The 20343-nt window shown below is 33.7% G+C and overlaps 1 protein-coding gene across 1 annotated transcript in view; it reads left to right on the plus strand.

Moving 5' to 3' along the window:
• LOC106792008 (RNA/RNP complex-1-interacting phosphatase-like) overlaps nucleotides 1–19792 on the plus strand; it is a 43125-nt gene extending 23333 nt beyond the window's left edge. The window contains exons 5-9 of the mRNA XM_014758095.1: nucleotides 557–636; nucleotides 12707–12750; nucleotides 16895–16955; nucleotides 17090–17136; nucleotides 17683–19792. Coding sequence (XP_014613581.1) covers nucleotides 557–636; nucleotides 12707–12750; nucleotides 16895–16955; nucleotides 17090–17136; nucleotides 17683–18596 — 1146 coding nt within the window. The 3' untranslated portion in view covers nucleotides 18597–19792. The remainder of the gene's footprint in view (nucleotides 1–556; nucleotides 637–12706; nucleotides 12751–16894; nucleotides 16956–17089; nucleotides 17137–17682) is intronic.
• The last annotated feature ends 551 nt before the right edge of the window (nucleotides 19793–20343 follow it).

Raw genomic sequence — 20343 nt, forward strand, 5'->3', positions numbered from 1 at the left:
CTACTCTATCTTTCTCTTGTATTTTTTTCTTACTTTAGAGTTAGAGTTCACCATAGAGAGAATAATTTTTCTAGTCGACGATTAACTCGACTTAAATAAATATACGAACACACACCACCCATGAAGAAGATTGTTCCGTTCAACATTTCGTTCGATTCACTGGTAACGTTTCTTTTTTTTCCTTTAAAAATATTTCAGTTTTTTTCTCTCTCTTTCTTTCTCATTCCCGTACGAGAATGATCCATCCTTTTTCCTCTTTTACTTTTAACTTTCAAAATTTCCCCATCGAGGTACAAAAGGTTTATATGGCGGTAACATGAGTCCCCTAACTCTTCAGACCCGTGTAATTATTCATACTATTCAAAAATTGAAGGCTCTCCGACGTAATAATTAGGGGAAGATAATTAGTATAATCTAAAGAGAATTTAGGAGATAAGATGTTAACGCTTGTATTCGTAGGTGCGAATTTTCTATAACGTATATATATTTGAATAAACATGAGACAAATTTTTATTTCATTTACAACTATATCTTAATGTTCTATTTTTTGTTTTAGGAATTTACAAAGGCTGGAGTAAAGCATACAAAAATTATGATACCTGGGAAGAAGATACCACCATTACATTGTGTCATTAAGTAAGTAAACATTACAGTAATTTAATTTCTATTATATTTTTTATGCAAACGTTTAATATTTAATAACACCATTGGTAATATTATTTGAATGGGTGTTTGAAAAATCAAAATCAATGAGTTCAATTTTATCTGCAATATAAGTAGGAGTGTATTAGAATATGTGATTTTATAATATTATTATCTATTTTAAATAATTATTTTAATCCTCCTATGCAGTGATGATTTCGTAAGGAAGGGCTAAAATTTTCATCTAATAAAACATAAAATTGAAATATTAATTATTATTCAAAGTACGTTAAAATGTATGTAATATTTAAACCAATAAATATATGTTTAAACAAGCTGAAATATAAAGAGAATGCATTAGAGTATTAAAATAATTATTAAATAATCGAAAAAAAATGTATAATGCAATTAAGAAGCACTAAGTATATGTTCGGAGCACCGTCCTCCTCGAAATTCACCTTCAGACTGGCAAGTTGTCATCAATGAAAGTTATTTTATTAAATATTATAATAAATAAGACCATATCGTAGTAGCATATGTAAGACTGTGTTTTATATATACCTGGTGTGTTGTTACCACCCTCGGCAATCTAACCGATTTACAGGTGTGTATATGAACACCAAAACCCTATAGATTTTTAGTTTAGTTTAGTGTTCTCGTTTCGTTTCGTTCTACTTTCTTTCTCGTACGATGAGATTGCAGGCCATCTAGTTTTAATACTAATCGTAATTCACGTTTGCCAGCTGCTGCAGGATATTTCGAATTGCATGTCTCCCTACCACCCTGCCCTACCACCCTGCCCTCCCCCCCTCAAGGCCGATTCCTCTTTCGGATCTATCGATCGTTAAAATCTTCTTTTTCATTTATTTGATTTTTCTGTCTTCTTTACTAAAGATATATAGTCTCGTTATTTATTTATTTAATTTTTTCTTTTGATTGTGTTGTTTTAATCTCACGGAGGAGCTTTTTTCTTCTTGACCATCAGCTTCCGTGTAAGTTCTTTCAATCCGTTGTCGAAGGACAACGACGAGAGAGAAAGAGAGAGACCGAACGTTGGACAAAAATTATAGTCTTTAATTTATCGTCCTCGGTTTGTCTCCCCCCTCGATATTTTCGACCACTAAATTAGGTCGTAAAACGTTTGCTATATAGTCAAGAATCGTATTACACTCGACGTATTCTGGAATATCATTGGAGAGAGATAGGTAGAGCACGCGAACGCTTAGTAATTCGTTTAGTTATGGTCGGTCTTGTTCACCAAATTTTACATGGAATATATTTTTTTTTTTGCCAACAACGAGTAAAAGATAGAGAGAGAGAAAGAGATAGATAGATAGGAAGAAAGAAAGAAAAAGGAAGAGAGAAAAAGAAAGATCGTATCGATCGTTTTAAGGTGTCGCCGAACTTTCGATTTTCGCATGCACTCATATGTGTGTGTTGCACAAACATTATTACGTACACCACTTTTATACACGTGTACACGTTTTATCGAAACTTCCTCTTTTTCGGTCACGTTAGATCACGGTTTTTCCGCGTGGTGTGCTCAGCATGCGAAAAAGGAACAGCGAACTGCTGGCACTTTGGTCCAGGACTGTTAATTAACCGCAGTAAACGTCCGATGATTTACAGAACATCGCGAAACTGGCGTTCGCAAAGCTCGTAGTAGCATACATGTTTGTATAAATATATATATATACTTGTAGTATATGCATCTACATATGCATATGCAATGTTTTTCTTTTTTTTCTTCTTCTTTTGAACTCGGATGCCATGCAACCGGAACGTATCGGAAGATACTATATCGACGTCGACTTATGTACGTGAATTGTGCCATTTATTAAGACGACACCGCGATATTAACAGCGTTAACATTTTATCCCTCTTTCTCTCTTCTGTTTTTTTTTTTTTTTGCTAAGTTCGGATCGGCTACGTACACTTTCCTCTCGCGATTGAAACGTGGAATAATTGAAGTTAGTTTTGATTAGAGATGTAAATTAGGTGCCATTTAATATTCTTGATTATATCCTTGAATTCGGTAGTATCATGAAATAAGGGATGAAATAAAGGGAGTGACAGAAAAGAAAAGAGAGAGAGAGAGAATTATTGATAAAGTGTCCAAGAATTAGTATCTTTATCCGATATACTTTTTAACATTTCGTATATGATTTCACGTTTGTGCATAAAAATTCTGTTGAAGTTGTTGAGGTTCGTATTCAATGGATTTATTCGGCAACTATTCGTCGTTTGATTTTACATCGAGTTTCTTCACTCTTTTCTTTTCGAATGAAGTATAAAAATAAGAAAAAGAAGAAGTAGAATCAGAATAAGATCGAAGGTATCGATCCTTCGTGCTTTTTAGTCGAGGACATTTCGAATACTGTTGGGTACGCGTTAGGGAAACGTGCCGTAAAATGTTCGAGTTCTTCGAGTTGCATGTGTCCTCTCTCTTGTTATTTTTGGATCGAGAATACGTTTTGTGGAAGGTTAACGACGTTTCCTTATTCCCTTAACGCGCATATGCGTATGGCTAACTCGAATTTTAAGAGATAGTATTAACATATATTTACGATCCGTTGTTGGATCAAGGATCTTTTTGAAGATACTTCAAGATTTGTATATATAGGGGAAAAACAAAAAAGTTTAATTCTTATTCTTGGTTAACATTCCTGATCGCGTAAAATGATTTTTTTGGCCTTTTCAATCCGGTATTATTTGCTTCCAGTGTTTACTTCTTTTATCGAATTTAATTACTCTCTTCTTTTTAACGAGCAAAGATTCAAGGCAAACATTTGAGCGAGGTTGCTTGATCAACCTACGAACGAACGAATGAACGTATGAGAGAATCGTATAATACATACAACGAAGGAAATGACGGAAATCATGCCGTGTTCAAAAGGTTACGCAGTATTCTACTGTAGTTTGATTTTCTTACGATAGCGAAAACTAGTTTTAAGTCATAAGATTATATCGGTAAAATACATTGTCGTTAGAAGATACGATTCTCGATTAAGGAATTTAGAAAAAGAAAAATGAGAACTATTTAATTGAATAATAAATTCTTTATCAAGTATGTATGTGTATGGGTGTGTTTGGTTTTCTCGAAGTACTTGAAAATACCTATAACTTTATCCACTTTTCAAGAAGATAAGAAAGGATATTATCGTTTAACGTAGTTTGATGAAATCTAAAGTTTCCATTAAATGTTATCCGATATCTAACATAAGAAAATAATTGATCTAAAATGATTTATATTTGTTTAATCAAATCCTATGATAGATACGAAAAAAACAAACATAAATTGCATTCTAATTCATGAAAAAGTATCGTAATAATTGTATGATTTTTTGAATATGACGAAAGACTGACAATGAGATAAATGCATGTGTTAGGTTCACGTGTTAGTTTGTTTGTCGAATGATCAAAAAATAGAAGATGTTACGATGTTGTTATGAATAAAGATTAGTTTTATCAGGAACAACGCGCTTTACTTGGTAGATTTGGAGACCGATCCGGTTTTCGGTCAGACTCGATTATAATATTTTCGAAGCATGATTCTTCGAACCGGCTAGCGGTTCATTCGTTCGTTCATTTTTAGGCTTCGCGTTTCTTGATATCCGTTCGCGAATTTATTGGGAATAAAGTGTTGGCAAATATGGAAACAAAATACGGGAAAAGGGTATCGTGTTACGTGATATTCACTACCAACTTAACGATTCCTGAAACCAGATTCCCTAAATGCATATGTCGCGTGAGTAGGTATATTATAAGGTGTCTCTTTTTTTTTTCGAAAAAAGAAAAAAAAGAAAGAAAGAAAAACAAGAAGAAGAAGAAGAAGAAGAAGAAGTAGCGTGTCGTGTGACCTCGAAAAAGAAACTCCAATCGTTAGGTGCGTGCGTGCGTGCGTGCGTGCATGCGTGTATGTTCTCGACAAGGTACGACAAGGTGTACGTGGGAGTTAGGCGCCTCACCAAACGACGTCTTTATTCGCCCTCGACGTCGAACATAGGTTTTCACGTGTAGTCCGTCTTGTATCGCGAGACAATGCGCATACATTCTGCCAACGTAAAAGGATACTTTGTAACTAAACCTCTTTGCGAAAGACAGACATTTTCATACCTTTTTTTTTTATTTCTCTTTCTCTGTTCTTCTTTCTTTCTTTCTTTCTTGTAACTCTCAATCTTGACCTCCTTATACAACTAATTTTAATTCTATAAGTTACTTTGTTCTTTATTTAACGTAGATACGAATGTGTACTTTTGGTTTTTGAAATTCGAAAGATATAGAGCACCAAAGTCATGGGAAAATAACGTGGATTATTTTTTTCTATAAATCGTTAGAATTAATCAATCAGTTTTATTAGGAATATAGCGAGAACATTGTATTCTATTATATTCCTGTAATTTTCGATATTAATTCGAGAGATGACAGAGATATAGAGAAACGATGAATTTTTCTTTTTTTGAGGAAGAGAAATCTTAAATAAAAAAAAAACAAACATGAGCGTAGGTGGATTGTGAGCATAACACAAGAACACAGGGTACTTCCGGTCCTGTATTTAATTCGAGTTGACCGGTGGGTCCCAAGACTCGAAATCTTCGTCTTCTTTTATTTTTTTTCTTCAGGAGTAGTGAATATTCCTCTCTTCATTTCTTTGTTTCTTCCTTGTTGGGAACATTACCAAGAGGAGTAGGAGGAGTAGGAGGAGGAGGAGGAAGTGTGCGATGAGGAACGCGTACTCGTCTTACGAGCTGGACCACCCGGACGATAGCTTCATTACGTAAATTCGCCACCACTACTACCTTTTATATACCCTTCACCTTTACCTTCTTCTTCTCTTTTTCATGATTTTTTTTTTCTTTTTTTTTTGTCGTATCCCCATACAGGCGGCACGCTTGCCAACGACACGCAACACGCGTGCGTTTCTTCGAAACTTCCACGAAAGTGTGGAAGAGTAATAGAAAGAGGAGGAATATATCGTTGAATATTAACATTTGCATTTTGTCATACGTGTGAATCGGAAAAAATTAAACTCACGAGAATAAGAATAAGAAGAAAAAAAACCGTACAAAGTATAATCCCATGATTCCAAATATGGAAGATGACGAAAAGTGGTAAGTAATAGTGTATCGAGACTAGAAATTACTTATTCCAAGGAGAGAAATATAAGGTGTGACCTAGAGTAAGGAAAAAAAAAAAGAAAAATCAAACAAGAAGAGAAGAAGGAAGAGAATAAAAAAAAAAGAAAAGAAAAGAAATAAAAGTTGACCGTGGTTGGTGGTAACTACTCATCATCTTCATCGGTTATCGTATCGCACGTACTATGAAAGAGAGAAACCACGTGTGACTTCGATTGGGAAACAGTCAAGCTTTATGTTTGCAGAGTACTTCTACGATCTCTTCTCATTCTTATTTTTTATTCTTCACTCGGGTTCCGTATAAACATCAGAAGACACGAACATACGAATATTACTCGCCTACCTACTACACATAGAAAGTAGAAGATTGTCCTCTCTCTCTCTCTCTTTTTTTTTTTCTCCTCTCTTTGTCCTGGCTCCATGCATTAAACATCTTCAAACAGCGGCTCCGTCTTTCTATACTCGTATTTCTACCTTCGATTCACGTTCGTTCAATTCATATGTATGGTTGATTCGCGGTTATAAACTTATACCGTATTTGTGGTTGTGTGTTATGTGTTCTTTTCTCGATTGAGAGGAACTACTATACTCACGATGTCATTTTTAATTTAGATTTTTCCTTTCTTCTTCTTCTTTGAACATGTTAAAAAGAAAAAGAAATGAATTTTATAATCGAGAGATTATATTTATTGATAATTGTGCTCATAATTTGTATGAAAGTGGTTTAAGTCAAAATGAAAACAAAGAAATGAGTTTATTAATTATTTCACACATTATATTATTTTTAAACTAAATGAATTTAATGTAATTTTCTGCGATATTGTTAAAAATGAATTGTTAGATAGTACTTGTTATTTTAATATTATATAGAATTTATTTAACATTCATATGTCGAAACAAGAGATATATATGACTTAGACCACTTTCATAATTATGGGCACAATTACTTTGAAACATTTTTACAAGTTAAATTACTTTGGATTTTCCTTTCTTCTTTTTCTGTTTGTTTTTTTTAACATCCATTTTTCTTTATTTTTCTTCTTAACCAACTTTATGCATATATTCAAAACTATAATGAAATAAAATATATATATGAATAGATTAAAAGTGGATTCGTTTAACACGTTCGTTATCCCAGTGTCATGTTTCTTTGACACACAGATTTCTATTAATATTTCTGTCTCACGTTTGTGATGTCAATCAAAACAAAAATATGACAAATCAATTAGATAGATATTCTTTGCACGTTGTTGGTAGCGAACATGTTGAAGAAAAAAAAATGAATTTCACACACGATCAGGAGATTATATTTATTGATAATTACTTTGAAACATTTTTTACAAGGTGTCGTTCTTATCCCTCTCGGTAGATTTCGTCCCATAGAATAGGAAGATTGGTTCATTCCTAAATCCATTTGACATACAATTATTTCTATATGGAAATTAATTTAATTGATATTCGTTTATCGTTAATGAAGTTAAAAGATAGCTCACCGCAATCGGGTTCCGTTTCATCGAACGTAGGATCGTCGACTAAAAAAAAAAAATAAAAAAAAAAAAAAAGAAAAATAAAAAGATAACTTTATTAAATAATCGATATATTAGTTAATTCAAAATTCGAGTTTTTTTTTCTTTTTCTTTTTTACACGAATGCGAGTATGAAATCGACAAAACACATCGAGTGGATCAATCAAAGATCTGATTTAACTTTCGTATCAAAGAGAAAATAAAAGCGTAGGTGAGTGTGTCGGTGTGCGTTCTGTCGCAAAAGAATGTATTATGCAAATTACTGTAATAAAAATGATAGACAGAGAAAGGAAAACTTGCTTTTGCTTTCTCTCTCTCTCGTTTTCATTCTCTTTGACCAATGATTCCGTTGAAGGGGTGAACGTACCTTTGCCAAAAAATAAAAAAGAATTAAAATGAAAATTCGTTTGGTGTATGGGGGAAAAGATTTAAATGACGGTGGTGATGGCAAGAATATATATTGTATATGTCATTGATTGGGGGAGGGAGGGTGGGCCCCCTCTTCGACAACGAATATAAATTTTCAATTGGAAAGTGTCCCGAAATTCGAACAACGATGATTTGATTCTAATTTCTTTTTTTTTTTTTTTATGTTAACCCTTTTATAATTCAATTTATTTTTTTAAGTATAAATATTTGAAAGAAATTATTTGCGAGTTAAATATTATTTTCAGAGAGAAGAAAATATATGTGCTAAAATTATTTAATAATATTTTTAAAAATGTGAAAGAAATGGAAGATGGAAGAGAAAAATATTTACAATCGAGTCGTCTTTGGACTATTGCCACCCCCGCGGCCAGTTCTGGAATACGTGCGATACGTTGCCGAAGAGGTGCGTGTGGGACGACAGGTTGAATCCTTTGCGGGGGTGTGTGAAAGGTACTTCGATAACTACCCGGTACTGTTCTATAACTTTCATCTTGAGATTTATAAGGTTCGTCTTGGCCTGTCTGCCATCCTTCTCCAACCGATATCGATCTGTGTACGTGTGTGTGCGTGTGTATGTGCAAGAAATTATTTAAATTATTCTCCAAAATTTTAATATCAAATGGAAAAAAAAAAAATATAATTTAAGGTTACTCACGCATCAACAGGACAATATCCGGTATATTGTTCCCCTTCTAAGCTCGTACTATGCTTGCAATTACACATTGTCAATTTTAACGATTGATATTTATTTCGAACGAATTAACTATCAATTTGGAAAAGCCTTTTTATATCGGAATTATATTGTGATAATTAAAAGAAATAATTTTGGATGGATCACATATTGATAAATGTTATTTAAAAAAAAAAAAAGAAAAAAAAGAAAGTCAACTATCGATCAATATTGTATTCATTTTTCTCGCGATTAACGAAGTAGTTCGATTAAATTATCGATAAGTGCATTTATATTTATCAATTTTCTTTAAAAACGAATAGAAAATCGAACCGAAATCGTGCATGAAATCGTTCATAATTTAGGATTACAAAAAAGAAAATAAAAAAGTTAGGAAATTTTCCATAGAAACAAACATTTGCATTATTGTTTTAAAAGGAGACCACCTTACACTGGGATACCCACGGATTTTAATGAGCTTTGATATAATCCAAACTTTAAAAGCTTTTTTCTCAAAAATGGCTTCGCGTTAGGCTAAAAAAACTTTACCACGATAACACCCTAATATTATACTATTAATATACAAAAGCTCCCTAAAATCCATAGGTGTTATCCCAATGTAAGAGGTCCCCTTGTTAGATCAGGCACGTTTTGTATTCATCGATTCGAATAAGATGAAATTTACGAAAGATTTTGTTTATCGTAGGATGAATCTATTATGATAGAAAGAGAAATAATCATCTCCCCTTCTCTCTCTCTCTCTCTTTTTCGATCTTTTTAACGATCATGATCGTCATATTTGTGGTACTTGGTTGGTGGTTACTTGTTTGCTTGGTTGTTGTTTGCTCGCGTGTTTGATAGTTTGTCGGACGCGTGCGCAAGACCACACACTGCGCGATATTCAAATGAGCATCCGTTTAAAGTCGACTATCGTATTGCCATAAACGTCGTTATGCGATTTCACGAGAGTGTATTCTACTGGTTTGTTCGTTCGTTTCTTGTTCAACTCGCAAGATTCTTAGCATACACACAAACACAAGGCACACATTTATCTCTTTTTTCTTCTATGTAGATCATCGGATACCCGAGATTCTTTCGAAATAATTTACGCAACTTCGATACTTGGGACTGTTGGGAAGAAGGGGGTGGGAGGGGTTAGAGGGAAAATACTTGTTCGCTCGTAATAAAATACTTGTGAATGGCAATAGATTCGTGAATTACGACTTTTCGTCTTTTATATTCTGCCAGTATGTTGTTTTTTATTCCCCTCGCCCCTTTCTGTTTTAAGATGTTAATATCCTGACATAAAAAATAAATCCGTCAAACTACGAGGATGATATTTTTTATTCGAAACTTTTTTTTTCTTTTTTTCAACGATCTATCCCACTCGACGATTAAATTATAAAAAGTAGAACAACACGATAATTGAGTGACTGAGAAGGTAATAAATATAAATTAACATTTTTCTTTTTTTTTGTATAATTCGGGATAAGTGGTAGAGTCAAAACTTGTCATTCAACTTGTGTATATTTTTTCTAGAATTTCTTTTGAATTAAACTGTAAAAAATCTAACAGGAAACAAAGTGGTGTTATAAGAATGCATGAATCTCCAATTTGTTTTCTTGGAAACGGTTAATTAATATTAAGTCTAACACTTTGAACAATCTATAGATCTAATGGGGATTCGTATAACTGCGTAAAGTTTAAAAACAAAATTGGTAATTGGTAAAGTTTGATGGAGCCCTTGTTAGTCCAGTTTCCAAATTACCGACACAATTATCGAGTTATCGGAGATGGTGGGTGGTTGGGTTTTTGAGGGGGTAAGAGTTTAACTATCAAGTTTCATTTTCAACGTTATTTTATATCGGATAAATTGAAATGAAAAAGGGGAGGGGGGTTAGATTTTGACAGGTTCTGTAATTCAAATCCGAAATCAAATGAATTTAACGGCCATCATTTTTCACCTAAGTTCAGCGCCGTAAAGCACCCCGGCGGCGCCTCTCGATCAGTATCATTCGATATTTCATATCATGTATAAGTTTTATCTTTCGTTTCTATTTCTTTTTTTTTTTTTGTCTTTCTCCTTTTCTGTTATTTTTCTCTAACAGAGTTATTGATTGATTTGTTTTCCACATCTTATTCGTACTGTATTATCGATAGTAGAAAGAAGGATAAAAATTGTGTAATATCTTTGAATACCATTGGCAAACGTAGATAAATTAGAATTTTATTAAAAAATACATCATCCCTCCTTTCAACTTATTTTTATTCGAAAACTCGATGCGTATAATTCGAAAGTGTTGTACGATTCGAAGAGTTAAAAAAACGTGTTATCCGTTGTATCATGAAATAAATGATTACTTGAATTATAACTGAATATTATACCTTTCAAAATATATTGCAATTATATATATCGAGAAAAAAAAAAAGAAAACCCTACACGAGTATTAATTTATATTTCACGAGAGATTATTTTAATTTTGTAAATAGGACGTCTGGTTCGAGATACTCGAAAGATTTAAAGTTTCTTTTGATATAATAATTCATTAATTTATAATTTAATTGGTTATTAATTATTGAATGGGTGGGTGGGTGAATTTATTCGATTGGAAATCTATCGTTGTCGATAAAAAAAAAAAAAAACAAAAGAAAAAGAATAAAGAAATAAAAGAACTTTAGTATAGTTGTCGGGATTTTTCTACCTGGTCACCGATCAGGACGTACGATCGTAAGGAGAAAATATAAATGTTAGCAATCGCAATGTGAGAAATGAACATTATGCGGACTCAGCGGGTGGTATGGCAAAGCTGATCGTATGGGAGCAAAGTGAAGAGTGTTCCACCTTGCTTGGCGCGTTCGGAATGTCCATGGAATCTTCATGGAATGCAGAAGGGGGAATGAACACCTTGCGTTAATTTATCGAGTAGTCGAAGATCGCGGTTTAATCCGTTAGTAAACTCTCGAGCTTCTTCGGGAGAGAAAGAGAGAGAGAGAGATGGTATGGGGACCATACAAAAAAGAAAATTGAAACAGAAAAGAGCAAGATGAGGAGGAAGGATAATGATTATGATGATGATGATAATAATAATAATGATTATGATGATGATTATGATGCACGATACCATTTTTAAAAATAATTACAATGCGTTATCCCCTATCTACGAATCTCTAAAATTTTCCAGATTTCTTTCGTATCGTTTTATTTATGCATCACTCCGTCGATTATTTAAGTCAATTGACAAATTTATCTGGTTTATCTCGAACTAAGATAACGTTAGTTTTCATGATTATTATCCTTAAGGTGTTATATAAAATACTTAAAAATAAGGATTATTAATCGACCCCTTAACACAATGGTAATATTCGGTGCGAAATGTTAATCGGTAATCGAGTAAAGTATAAAATGAGGGGGTCGATTTTCTGTATTTTTGTTTTGTTTTGTTTTAAACAGGCGCGGAGTGACAAGGAAAAATAATATGACATTAGCATACGAGTTTATCGAGGTGGTGGATGCTCTAAACGGTGTTAAGTTATGGTCATAATTCGTTGTACGGTTCAGATCGGGTGAATTATTAATGATTCGACTTTTTCAGATCGAGCCGGGCCGCGATTTACTTTAACGATGTAATTCGAAATCGATTTGACTTCTTAATGCCATTCCGTCGCGCAAAGGCTTGTACTTTGTGTAACTCAGGGTGTGTAACATCGAAGCTCTTAAGGTTCATTACCATATTCCTTCGTTTACCGTGCGAGTCTCTGCATACCTATTACACAGCTATTACACTGTCACTTGCATCTCCGACCGGTTACCATATTTGAATATTTATTTAGCTGATTATTTTTTTAACGAGAGACCCTTGAAATTCGATAACCAGAAGTTTTCGTACCGCTTCCCCGCGAAACTTGTCAATAACGGGAGAGTTAAAGGGGGCGGGTGTTGTGTATGGGGTAATAGTAGTAGTAGTAGTATACAACCATAGGTACCCATTTCCAAAGAGTATCTTCTTGGCTTCCGCAGGAGTCTTCTTCCATGGATTTATTACAAGAAGAACCTTTTGACTCAACTTATTAATATAGCCATTAATCATTATTTAATGGCAGCGGTGAACGATCAAGGAATAAATCGATAAATTGATTTCGTATTAATGCAATTTGCGCCAATGAAAAATCATTCTTCGAGATAGAACATCGATGAGGAAATCGATGTGAGAAAGAAAGAAAGAGAGAGAGAGAGATATATATAAAAAGAATTAAATTCATTTTTTAAACAAATAAAAATATCTTTTTCCTTTATTTCATTGCAGATTCTTTGAAACGATCGACAATTTTATGGCAACTGCTGGAGAGGGTGAGTGTTTTATCTTTTTTTTCTCTCTTTTAATATATTTCATTTATATTTATATTTTTTATTTTTTATTTTAATCATCGAAGAAACAACCGAATATAATAAACGTAGCAACGTTGGATTATTAGTTCCACAAAATCAATCGAACAACGTATTGAAGACACGATTAAATCAAATGAATGGGATGACCCGTCCGAAAAAATAAAAAACCATATGCAGTTAATTAAAAAAAACGCGATTTCTATGATAGCATTAGATAAAATGTGATTAGATGAGTCATTTGAATTCGTAAAAGAGCACGCGTTTACGTTTATTATTACAAATCTAACAAAACAAATTCTATTATATCTATGATAATAATCTAACTAGAGACTTCCGTGCTACTACGAGAATTTGGAATTTTTTTTTTTTTTATTCTTGAAAGAGAAAGATAATGAGATACAAAGTAAAGAGAAAGAGAGGATGAATCTCCAAGTTTGAAAGAGTGAAAGATCGCCCACGCACGTGTATACCGCTGGACCGTTGTTAATTATCTGCCGCCGTTTATCAACCGTTCAAAAAGAAAAAGAAAGTTTCCTTCGAGCTCGTTCTTTCTCTTTTCACTCCTCTCTCTTTCTCTATTTATCTATCTATCTATCTATCTATCTATCTACTTCTTTTCCAAACAAAGTATTGGGAATTTTTACGATGCACGCGCACAGTGACACAAAATTAAGTTCGCCCTTTTTCCTTCTCGTAGAATTAAAAATAAAAAGAGAGAGAAATTTTCTAAGTTAAAAGACAAAGTGAATGATTATTAATATCTATTACATACGTATATAAAATAATCTGAAATTTTTCATTGTTAATATTTATTGATTATCATTATCTTCCTCCTCCGACGAGGAAGGGGGGAGAGAGGGGAGAGTGGTTCGATTTATGGGGTTCTGACGAAACGAGCGATTATTAATCCGCTCGTTAATATGCAACACCGTATCACTCGATTCTTGGCATGCATCTCTTCTCATCTCGTATTTTCTTCCTTATTTTCTACTACATCCCTTTTTATTATTTTGATATACACACGTTCAGATATAATGCTATTCACGCACCAAGTGGATCGTGGGAAAGTCACGAAAGTTAGTTAGAATCTAAAAGAATCGTCCATTTCGCGAGGGATGATATTCGTATGCGTTCTGTTGATGAAAAAACTCGCATTCCAAAATAAAGGAACCGTGGTGCATCCATTGGCTTATTTTTTTTTTCTTCTATTCTCTTTTTTTCTACTTAACACATATTGTTTTGTTAAACGGGGATAATTTTATTCGCGATTAAAATTTATCTGACGCGTAGTCGACTATTATTTCGTATAATTGCATAATATGCAAGTGTGAAACGATATAAATAAACTTATACTTTTAAAATTTAAATATCAAATTTTGTTCTTTTTTGGTAAAATACGAGAGTAACGTAAGAGAACATATACACACGCAAAACATATATATATATGTGTTCGCTGACACGCGAGATTTTCTCATTAGCGATTTCACCGAAGGCGGCACTTTATGGGAAAGAAAGATAAGCCTACAGCGAATCCCATTTACAGTGGCTGCTGATTTATCGGACGCGGAACGTAAGATGTCGTTAATCGTTCGCATCCATCGTCGAAGGCGTACAACTTTGGCGTTTTTTAAAAAGCCTCCTAGCAGATTATCCCTTACCCTTTTCTTATACCACACTTTCTCTCCTTCTCTCTCTTTATTATTGTGTCTTATTCTTATTTTACGTCATCACTACCATCTAACCACCGTTTTCGCGTAATATACGAAGAAGATACTTGAGAAATGTTCGATCGTTTCTTTGCGATTGATTTAATACCGCGGTATATAATCGAACCCCCCCTTCCAAAAACTCACTCGTAGTAATTTTTTTACTCCACCCACGCTATGACAATATTTTCTCGTTTATGTACGTACGAGAGAGTTTGTCGACGTTTAACCATCGTCTTTCAAGCACCGTTTATTCACATCGGCTCTTACATTTATTTATTTTAAGTATTGACGAAAACAACGAGACTTATCTTTGACAAGTATTCGATTGACTGTTTTTTTATTACGTTTCCTTTTTTTTTTAATTTTATTCTACGTTTTTTTTTTTCTCTCTTTCTCTTTATCTTTTTTTCCTTTTCTTTCCTTTCATTCTGCTGCTAACAAAGTTTATCTGAATTGTACGTGAAAAAAAAAACTTTGGGAGTAAGTTTGAGGGATCTGAATAACTAGAAAATGTAACGTGTTACATAAATTAAAAGTGAAACGACATGCACCAAAATATATGCCAACGTGGCAAATAGTTTGGAACGTTTTAGGGGAGGTGGGTAAACCTGTTAAGTTCGATATCGTTAGATAAGAAAAAGTTTAGGAAAAAGCTATAAAGATAATTCAATAGTATTTTCAAAACAAGCAGAAATCGAGGAAATCGATTCGAAGTAAAAGTCGAGAGAGTAGAAAAAGGTTTTTCTCGGTAATCTTGTTGAAGATCGGTTCATTTACCGGCGTGTTAGGTCTTTGGTGCACCACAGGGGTGCACGCTCCAGATTCGCATTAGATCCAGACGTGATTCTTCTCAGAATTACGTCGTATTCCTAAAAGATGTATGCACACACGTAAACGAAACTTTAACATTCGAGATGACCTCGTGATAGTTAACGAACGTGAATCCAGTTTGCGATGAAAGAGAATTTTACTTACGTACGTGAAATATTTTCTAGGCCTTTCTTTTTTACTCTCTCTCTTTTTTTCTCTCTTTTCTTAGATCTTTCGTAAATTTTTTTTTCTACAAATCGTGCTCAAGATCTTGTTCGTAGATTTGAAAAATCATTAAATTTAATAAATTTCACGGCCAAGTTCGTGGAGAATTTATAACGTACGAGCTACTTGTAAAATTTGTTAAATTAATATGAAGTACGTAAAAAGAGAAATGCATGTATATGAAAAAAATGCTTCTCTCCCGCGACGACCTTATTTTAAGGGTTTCTTTTTTTTAAAAAAAAAAAAGAAAAAAAGAAGATTGAGAAACAGGCAGGCAGGCGTATCACGCGTACTCCGACATCCACTTAATTCGCACCGAAGCACGATGTAAAGAGGTACAAACTGCCACGAAAGTAGTTGGTACTTATCTCTTTTTCCTTTTCCTGGGTTAAAGGTTAAAGGGTAAAGAAAATATATAGACATATTATATGAAAGGGAAAGAAAGTGGAGACCACTCTCATTAAGGTTGAACTTTGAGAAGGTGCCGCCATGACCTGACTTTACTCTCCCCCAATCACGATCTCTCGAATTCGTCGCAGTTTTTCACTGTTATTTGCGATAATATTATAATCTCAGGCCCTTTTGCCGAAACACCAAAGAGTACTATTCTGTTGAGAAAAAAAAATAGAAAAAGAGAGAGAGAGAAGGGGAAATATATGCTTTCTTCATATGAAATTAATGTCCCGTGGAAATTGTAGCCCCCCTTTTTTGTCATGGATCTTTTTATTGAACCTACTTTGAGTATATTTTTTCTGCAATTAGATGTGTCCCGGTTATTATTTCGTTTCTATCTCTATCATTTGAACTTTTGCGATACATTTTGGAGAACGTTTGATTTTTGTTTACTCTATTGGGATATAACGAAGACAATTCTTTTTTTTTTTTTTAATTGTATGGAAAAAAAAAAGAAAAAAAAAGAAGAAAGAGAATTTTTATTACACCCAGTTTATTACACAACACACGATTGCTTGTTTTAAGATATTTATTTGCAATAGATCAGGGATCTACGTAACAGATCGCATGTTTTTGCCCGATTCCGTGTCCGATGGCACAGCCATTGTTCGGGGTAATGACACATTCCGAAAAATTTATGGACTTTAAAAATTGAACGTACTCGGGGAGTTTCGAATTCGCGTGACCCAGTTATTTTAACTTCTCGAAACGTTTTGGAGTAGTACGTTATCGAAGTTGGTGCGTCAGACGTTAGTTATATTCGTGAAATGACGTTCGACGTTTCGTTACATTTTTCATTTAAGAATCTAACCTGTGTGTTCAACGATGCATAAAACTTTTCTTTCCCACTTTTTAACTCTTGTTTGATTTTACTTTGATTTTTTTTGTCATCTTCTTCTTTGTTTCAGACGATGTCATAGGAGTACATTGCACACATGGTATAAACCGCACTGGGTATCTTATTTGTAGGTAAGGGAAATAATACTAATCGCGTGGTTAATCACTTTCTATATAAAAACAAATATATCATTAATAATATTAATTTAATTCTCTAAATTTATTTTTTTATCGACAACATTTTTCATTTAAATATTCGATTACAGGTATCTCATTGAAAAACAAGGCTGGGAGTCTCAAGATTCCTTACAAGGTATATTAATAATAAAACTTTTTACTGAATTTTTTTTATTTACCAAAGAGCTTAACGTTGTATTAAAAAACGAAACAAGAGAAAAAAAACATTAAATTATAGTAAGAATCACGATTGAATTTAAACCGACGTGTATCCATAGTAAAAAAAGTAATAACGATTTCGAAAATATGTATATGCACGAATCATTGAATTATTTATTTTTACGCGGAAACAAACGAAAACAATGTCACGTGGATCTCTCCAGTCAATTTTCATTTATCGCGGAAAATAACCTAAAGTTCTTAACGATGGATCGTAAAAAAGAAACCTTTTGAACGTGTACTATCTTCTATCGTTTACAGGTATTGATTTTTTTGAACGAACAGAGTAGACAGAAAAATCGCGTGATATATATTTATAATTGCTTCGCGATCGATGCTATTTAAATATCATATTATCACATTTATATTTCGGTTTGAAAAGATATTATATTACAATCGTATGTCGTCTATAGAATATATTAATCATGTATCAATTAGAACAAACAAAAATTTAACGTTACAGCTTTCGAAGAGGCACGTGGGTATCCAATCTATCGTGAAGAATATATTGCTGCACTTAAAAAGATATCACGTGGTGAATTGAAAGGTATAAACAAAACTGGCCTGACCCGACCTATTAATACACGGAAAGACAACAATCCCATACCAGTTAGGAAAGTTCTTGATCAATATAGGTTAAGAGTAAAACATCCAAAAGCAAGACCAGTGCCATATCCTATGGGCCCACCGCCAGGATATAAACCACACCGTCGTGGATTTACCAATGGAGCACCATATCTACCACAACCTTTCGGTTTTGGTGCTCCACCACATGGATTTGGCTCGATGCCTCCGCATCCACCTGGTATGCCACCACCACCACCTGGTCCACCAATGTATGGTCCAAGACCATTAAGATTTGGACCACCACTTCCACCACCACCACCAGCAGCTATGAGAGCACCCATGCCACCATTACCACCAGGTCCAGATTTCAGGAGATCTGTTGTTAATTCAGGATTCCATCCAGCAGCTTTTCCAAATCGTTTACCAGGCCCATCAAGAATGTCTGGACCACCTAGATTACCACCTGGTCCGCAATCGCGATTACCACCTCCTAAAATGCCTCCCCCACCGCCACCACCTCCGCCACAAGTTAGGCAAATTAGTGTTAAACGACTTGCAGCTAATAAAAAGAAACATCAGCATCAGCAGTCACAGATTAGAAATGGGATGGCGGTATTACCTAGGAGTTCAATGAGACTGACCAGACGCGAAGTCAGTACGACTAGAAGAATTAGAAATATAACTACGAAAATGATTAAAGAACAAGATTTCACGGCGGACACATTCGAGGAAAATCTTTTGGCTGTCTCATCGACAAATTCACATTTGCGACGATCAACAACCAAAGGACGATATCATCAGACTAAGTGATGATGTGCTATATAGGATGGGCGATTATTATTTTTAAGACTTACGTAAAATATGTTGTGTGTAACGTTATTTACACGGTACGCCCAAAAGTGTTGTTTTAAAACCCCTTATGGCAAGATTTTCAAGATAAAAGAAGAAAGAAAGAAAGAAAGAAAGAAAGAAAGAAAGAAAGAAAGAATGAAAATGTGATTTTTTCAAGATCTCACCGTTCATATTTCGCGAACGGTCATGGGCAAATCCGAGAGAACGAAAGTAAAACGTCTGGACAATTAGACGAATTTAAACTTATATTTCTCTCGATCTTTATTCCTAATATGTTAAGATCAACGAAGGAGCTTTGTTGATTTTTTCGTAGCCTCATCGATTATTTAGACTAAAAAAAAAAATGTGAAATATGTTATATCGTCGTCTTTCTATTCGAACAACACGGCTCTCATTATCAGTCAAAATCTTTTTTAGATTTCACTGCTAACTACTACTACTACTACTACTACACTACTACTACTACTATTACTACTACTATTACTACTACTTACTACTACTACTACTACTACTACTTTACGTTTAAGGCTATGTTCGACATTGTCTAAAATAAACGCACTTTATTGGTAAGTTATTATTTTCTGTCGACAATTAAAAGAACGAATAAAAGCTGAACTATGTTATATCGTAATGATGTACACAATCGTCGTTTAAAAACACATAAATGTAGATCCGTTCGAATGATGTAGAAGCACATGTCTTATTTCAAAAGATTAAAATGATTCAATATTAGACCTTGGTCAGGGATCATGCGTGTAGGTGTACACATTGAACGCACGCATCCTATATCATAAAATGAATGTACGAGCTTCTTCTACGTGATATTCATTCCTGGATAAATTTCTGGCGCCTGCTGACGTTTCTTCTTCTTCTTTTTCTTTTTCTTTTTCTTCTTGTGGTATACTTTCGAAGCTTTATCGATCTCTTACAAGAAGAATCATCTAAGAAAGTCTTATTTCAACTTTTCTTTCTCTTTTTAAGAAGTTGGTTACAAAGTTAAAGAAGAAGAAGAAGAAGAAGCAGTAGTTTCTAAGCCGTTTATCGTTCAAACTTCGAATACGATTGACGATCTTATTGGATTTTATTTTTTTAAACAAACGGCCTGTAATGTAAATCTTTTCAAAAAGTTAACACATTATACGAATTCTTGCCTACATCACGATGATACATAAATTCTTAAATCCACTAAATGCAATCAATACAGAATGCACGAAAAATATAAAGAAAAATTGTGTGTGTGTGTGAGAGAGAGAAAAATAGAAAGATTCGGTAAAGCGTTTAAATAAGATCCCTCAACAAAATACAACTATCAACAACGATGATGACGAAACCGGAAAACTTTGAAGAGGTGGAAAAATCATTCTCGCGGAAACAATTGGGATGCAATATCTCCTGTTAGAAAACCTCAAATCCTGGGAATAAGTTTTTACTTACATTTCTTACTTCGACGATCCCATTTTCTTTTTTGTTTTATTTTAACCCTACGTAGGCGAGAGTTGAATTTTATTAAAATCAGCAATCCTGCGTCAGGTTTCTTATCAATGTTAGTGTTATTTCAAAAATCTCTGACAAAATTCGGTAATAATTTTCTCTAGAGTTTCTATAGAATATTGTTTAATAGTTTTAATTTTTGTTAATTATTAATAATTATGAAAATAAACGTAGTTATATTTGAATATAGCATTGGTCTTAAAAAATCGAAGTT

This window comes from Polistes canadensis, unplaced genomic scaffold (assembly GCF_001313835.1).
Source record: "Polistes canadensis isolate GaletaPanama2010 unplaced genomic scaffold, ASM131383v1 scaffold_366, whole genome shotgun sequence".
Taxonomy (NCBI): Eukaryota; Metazoa; Arthropoda; class Insecta; order Hymenoptera; family Vespidae; genus Polistes; species Polistes canadensis.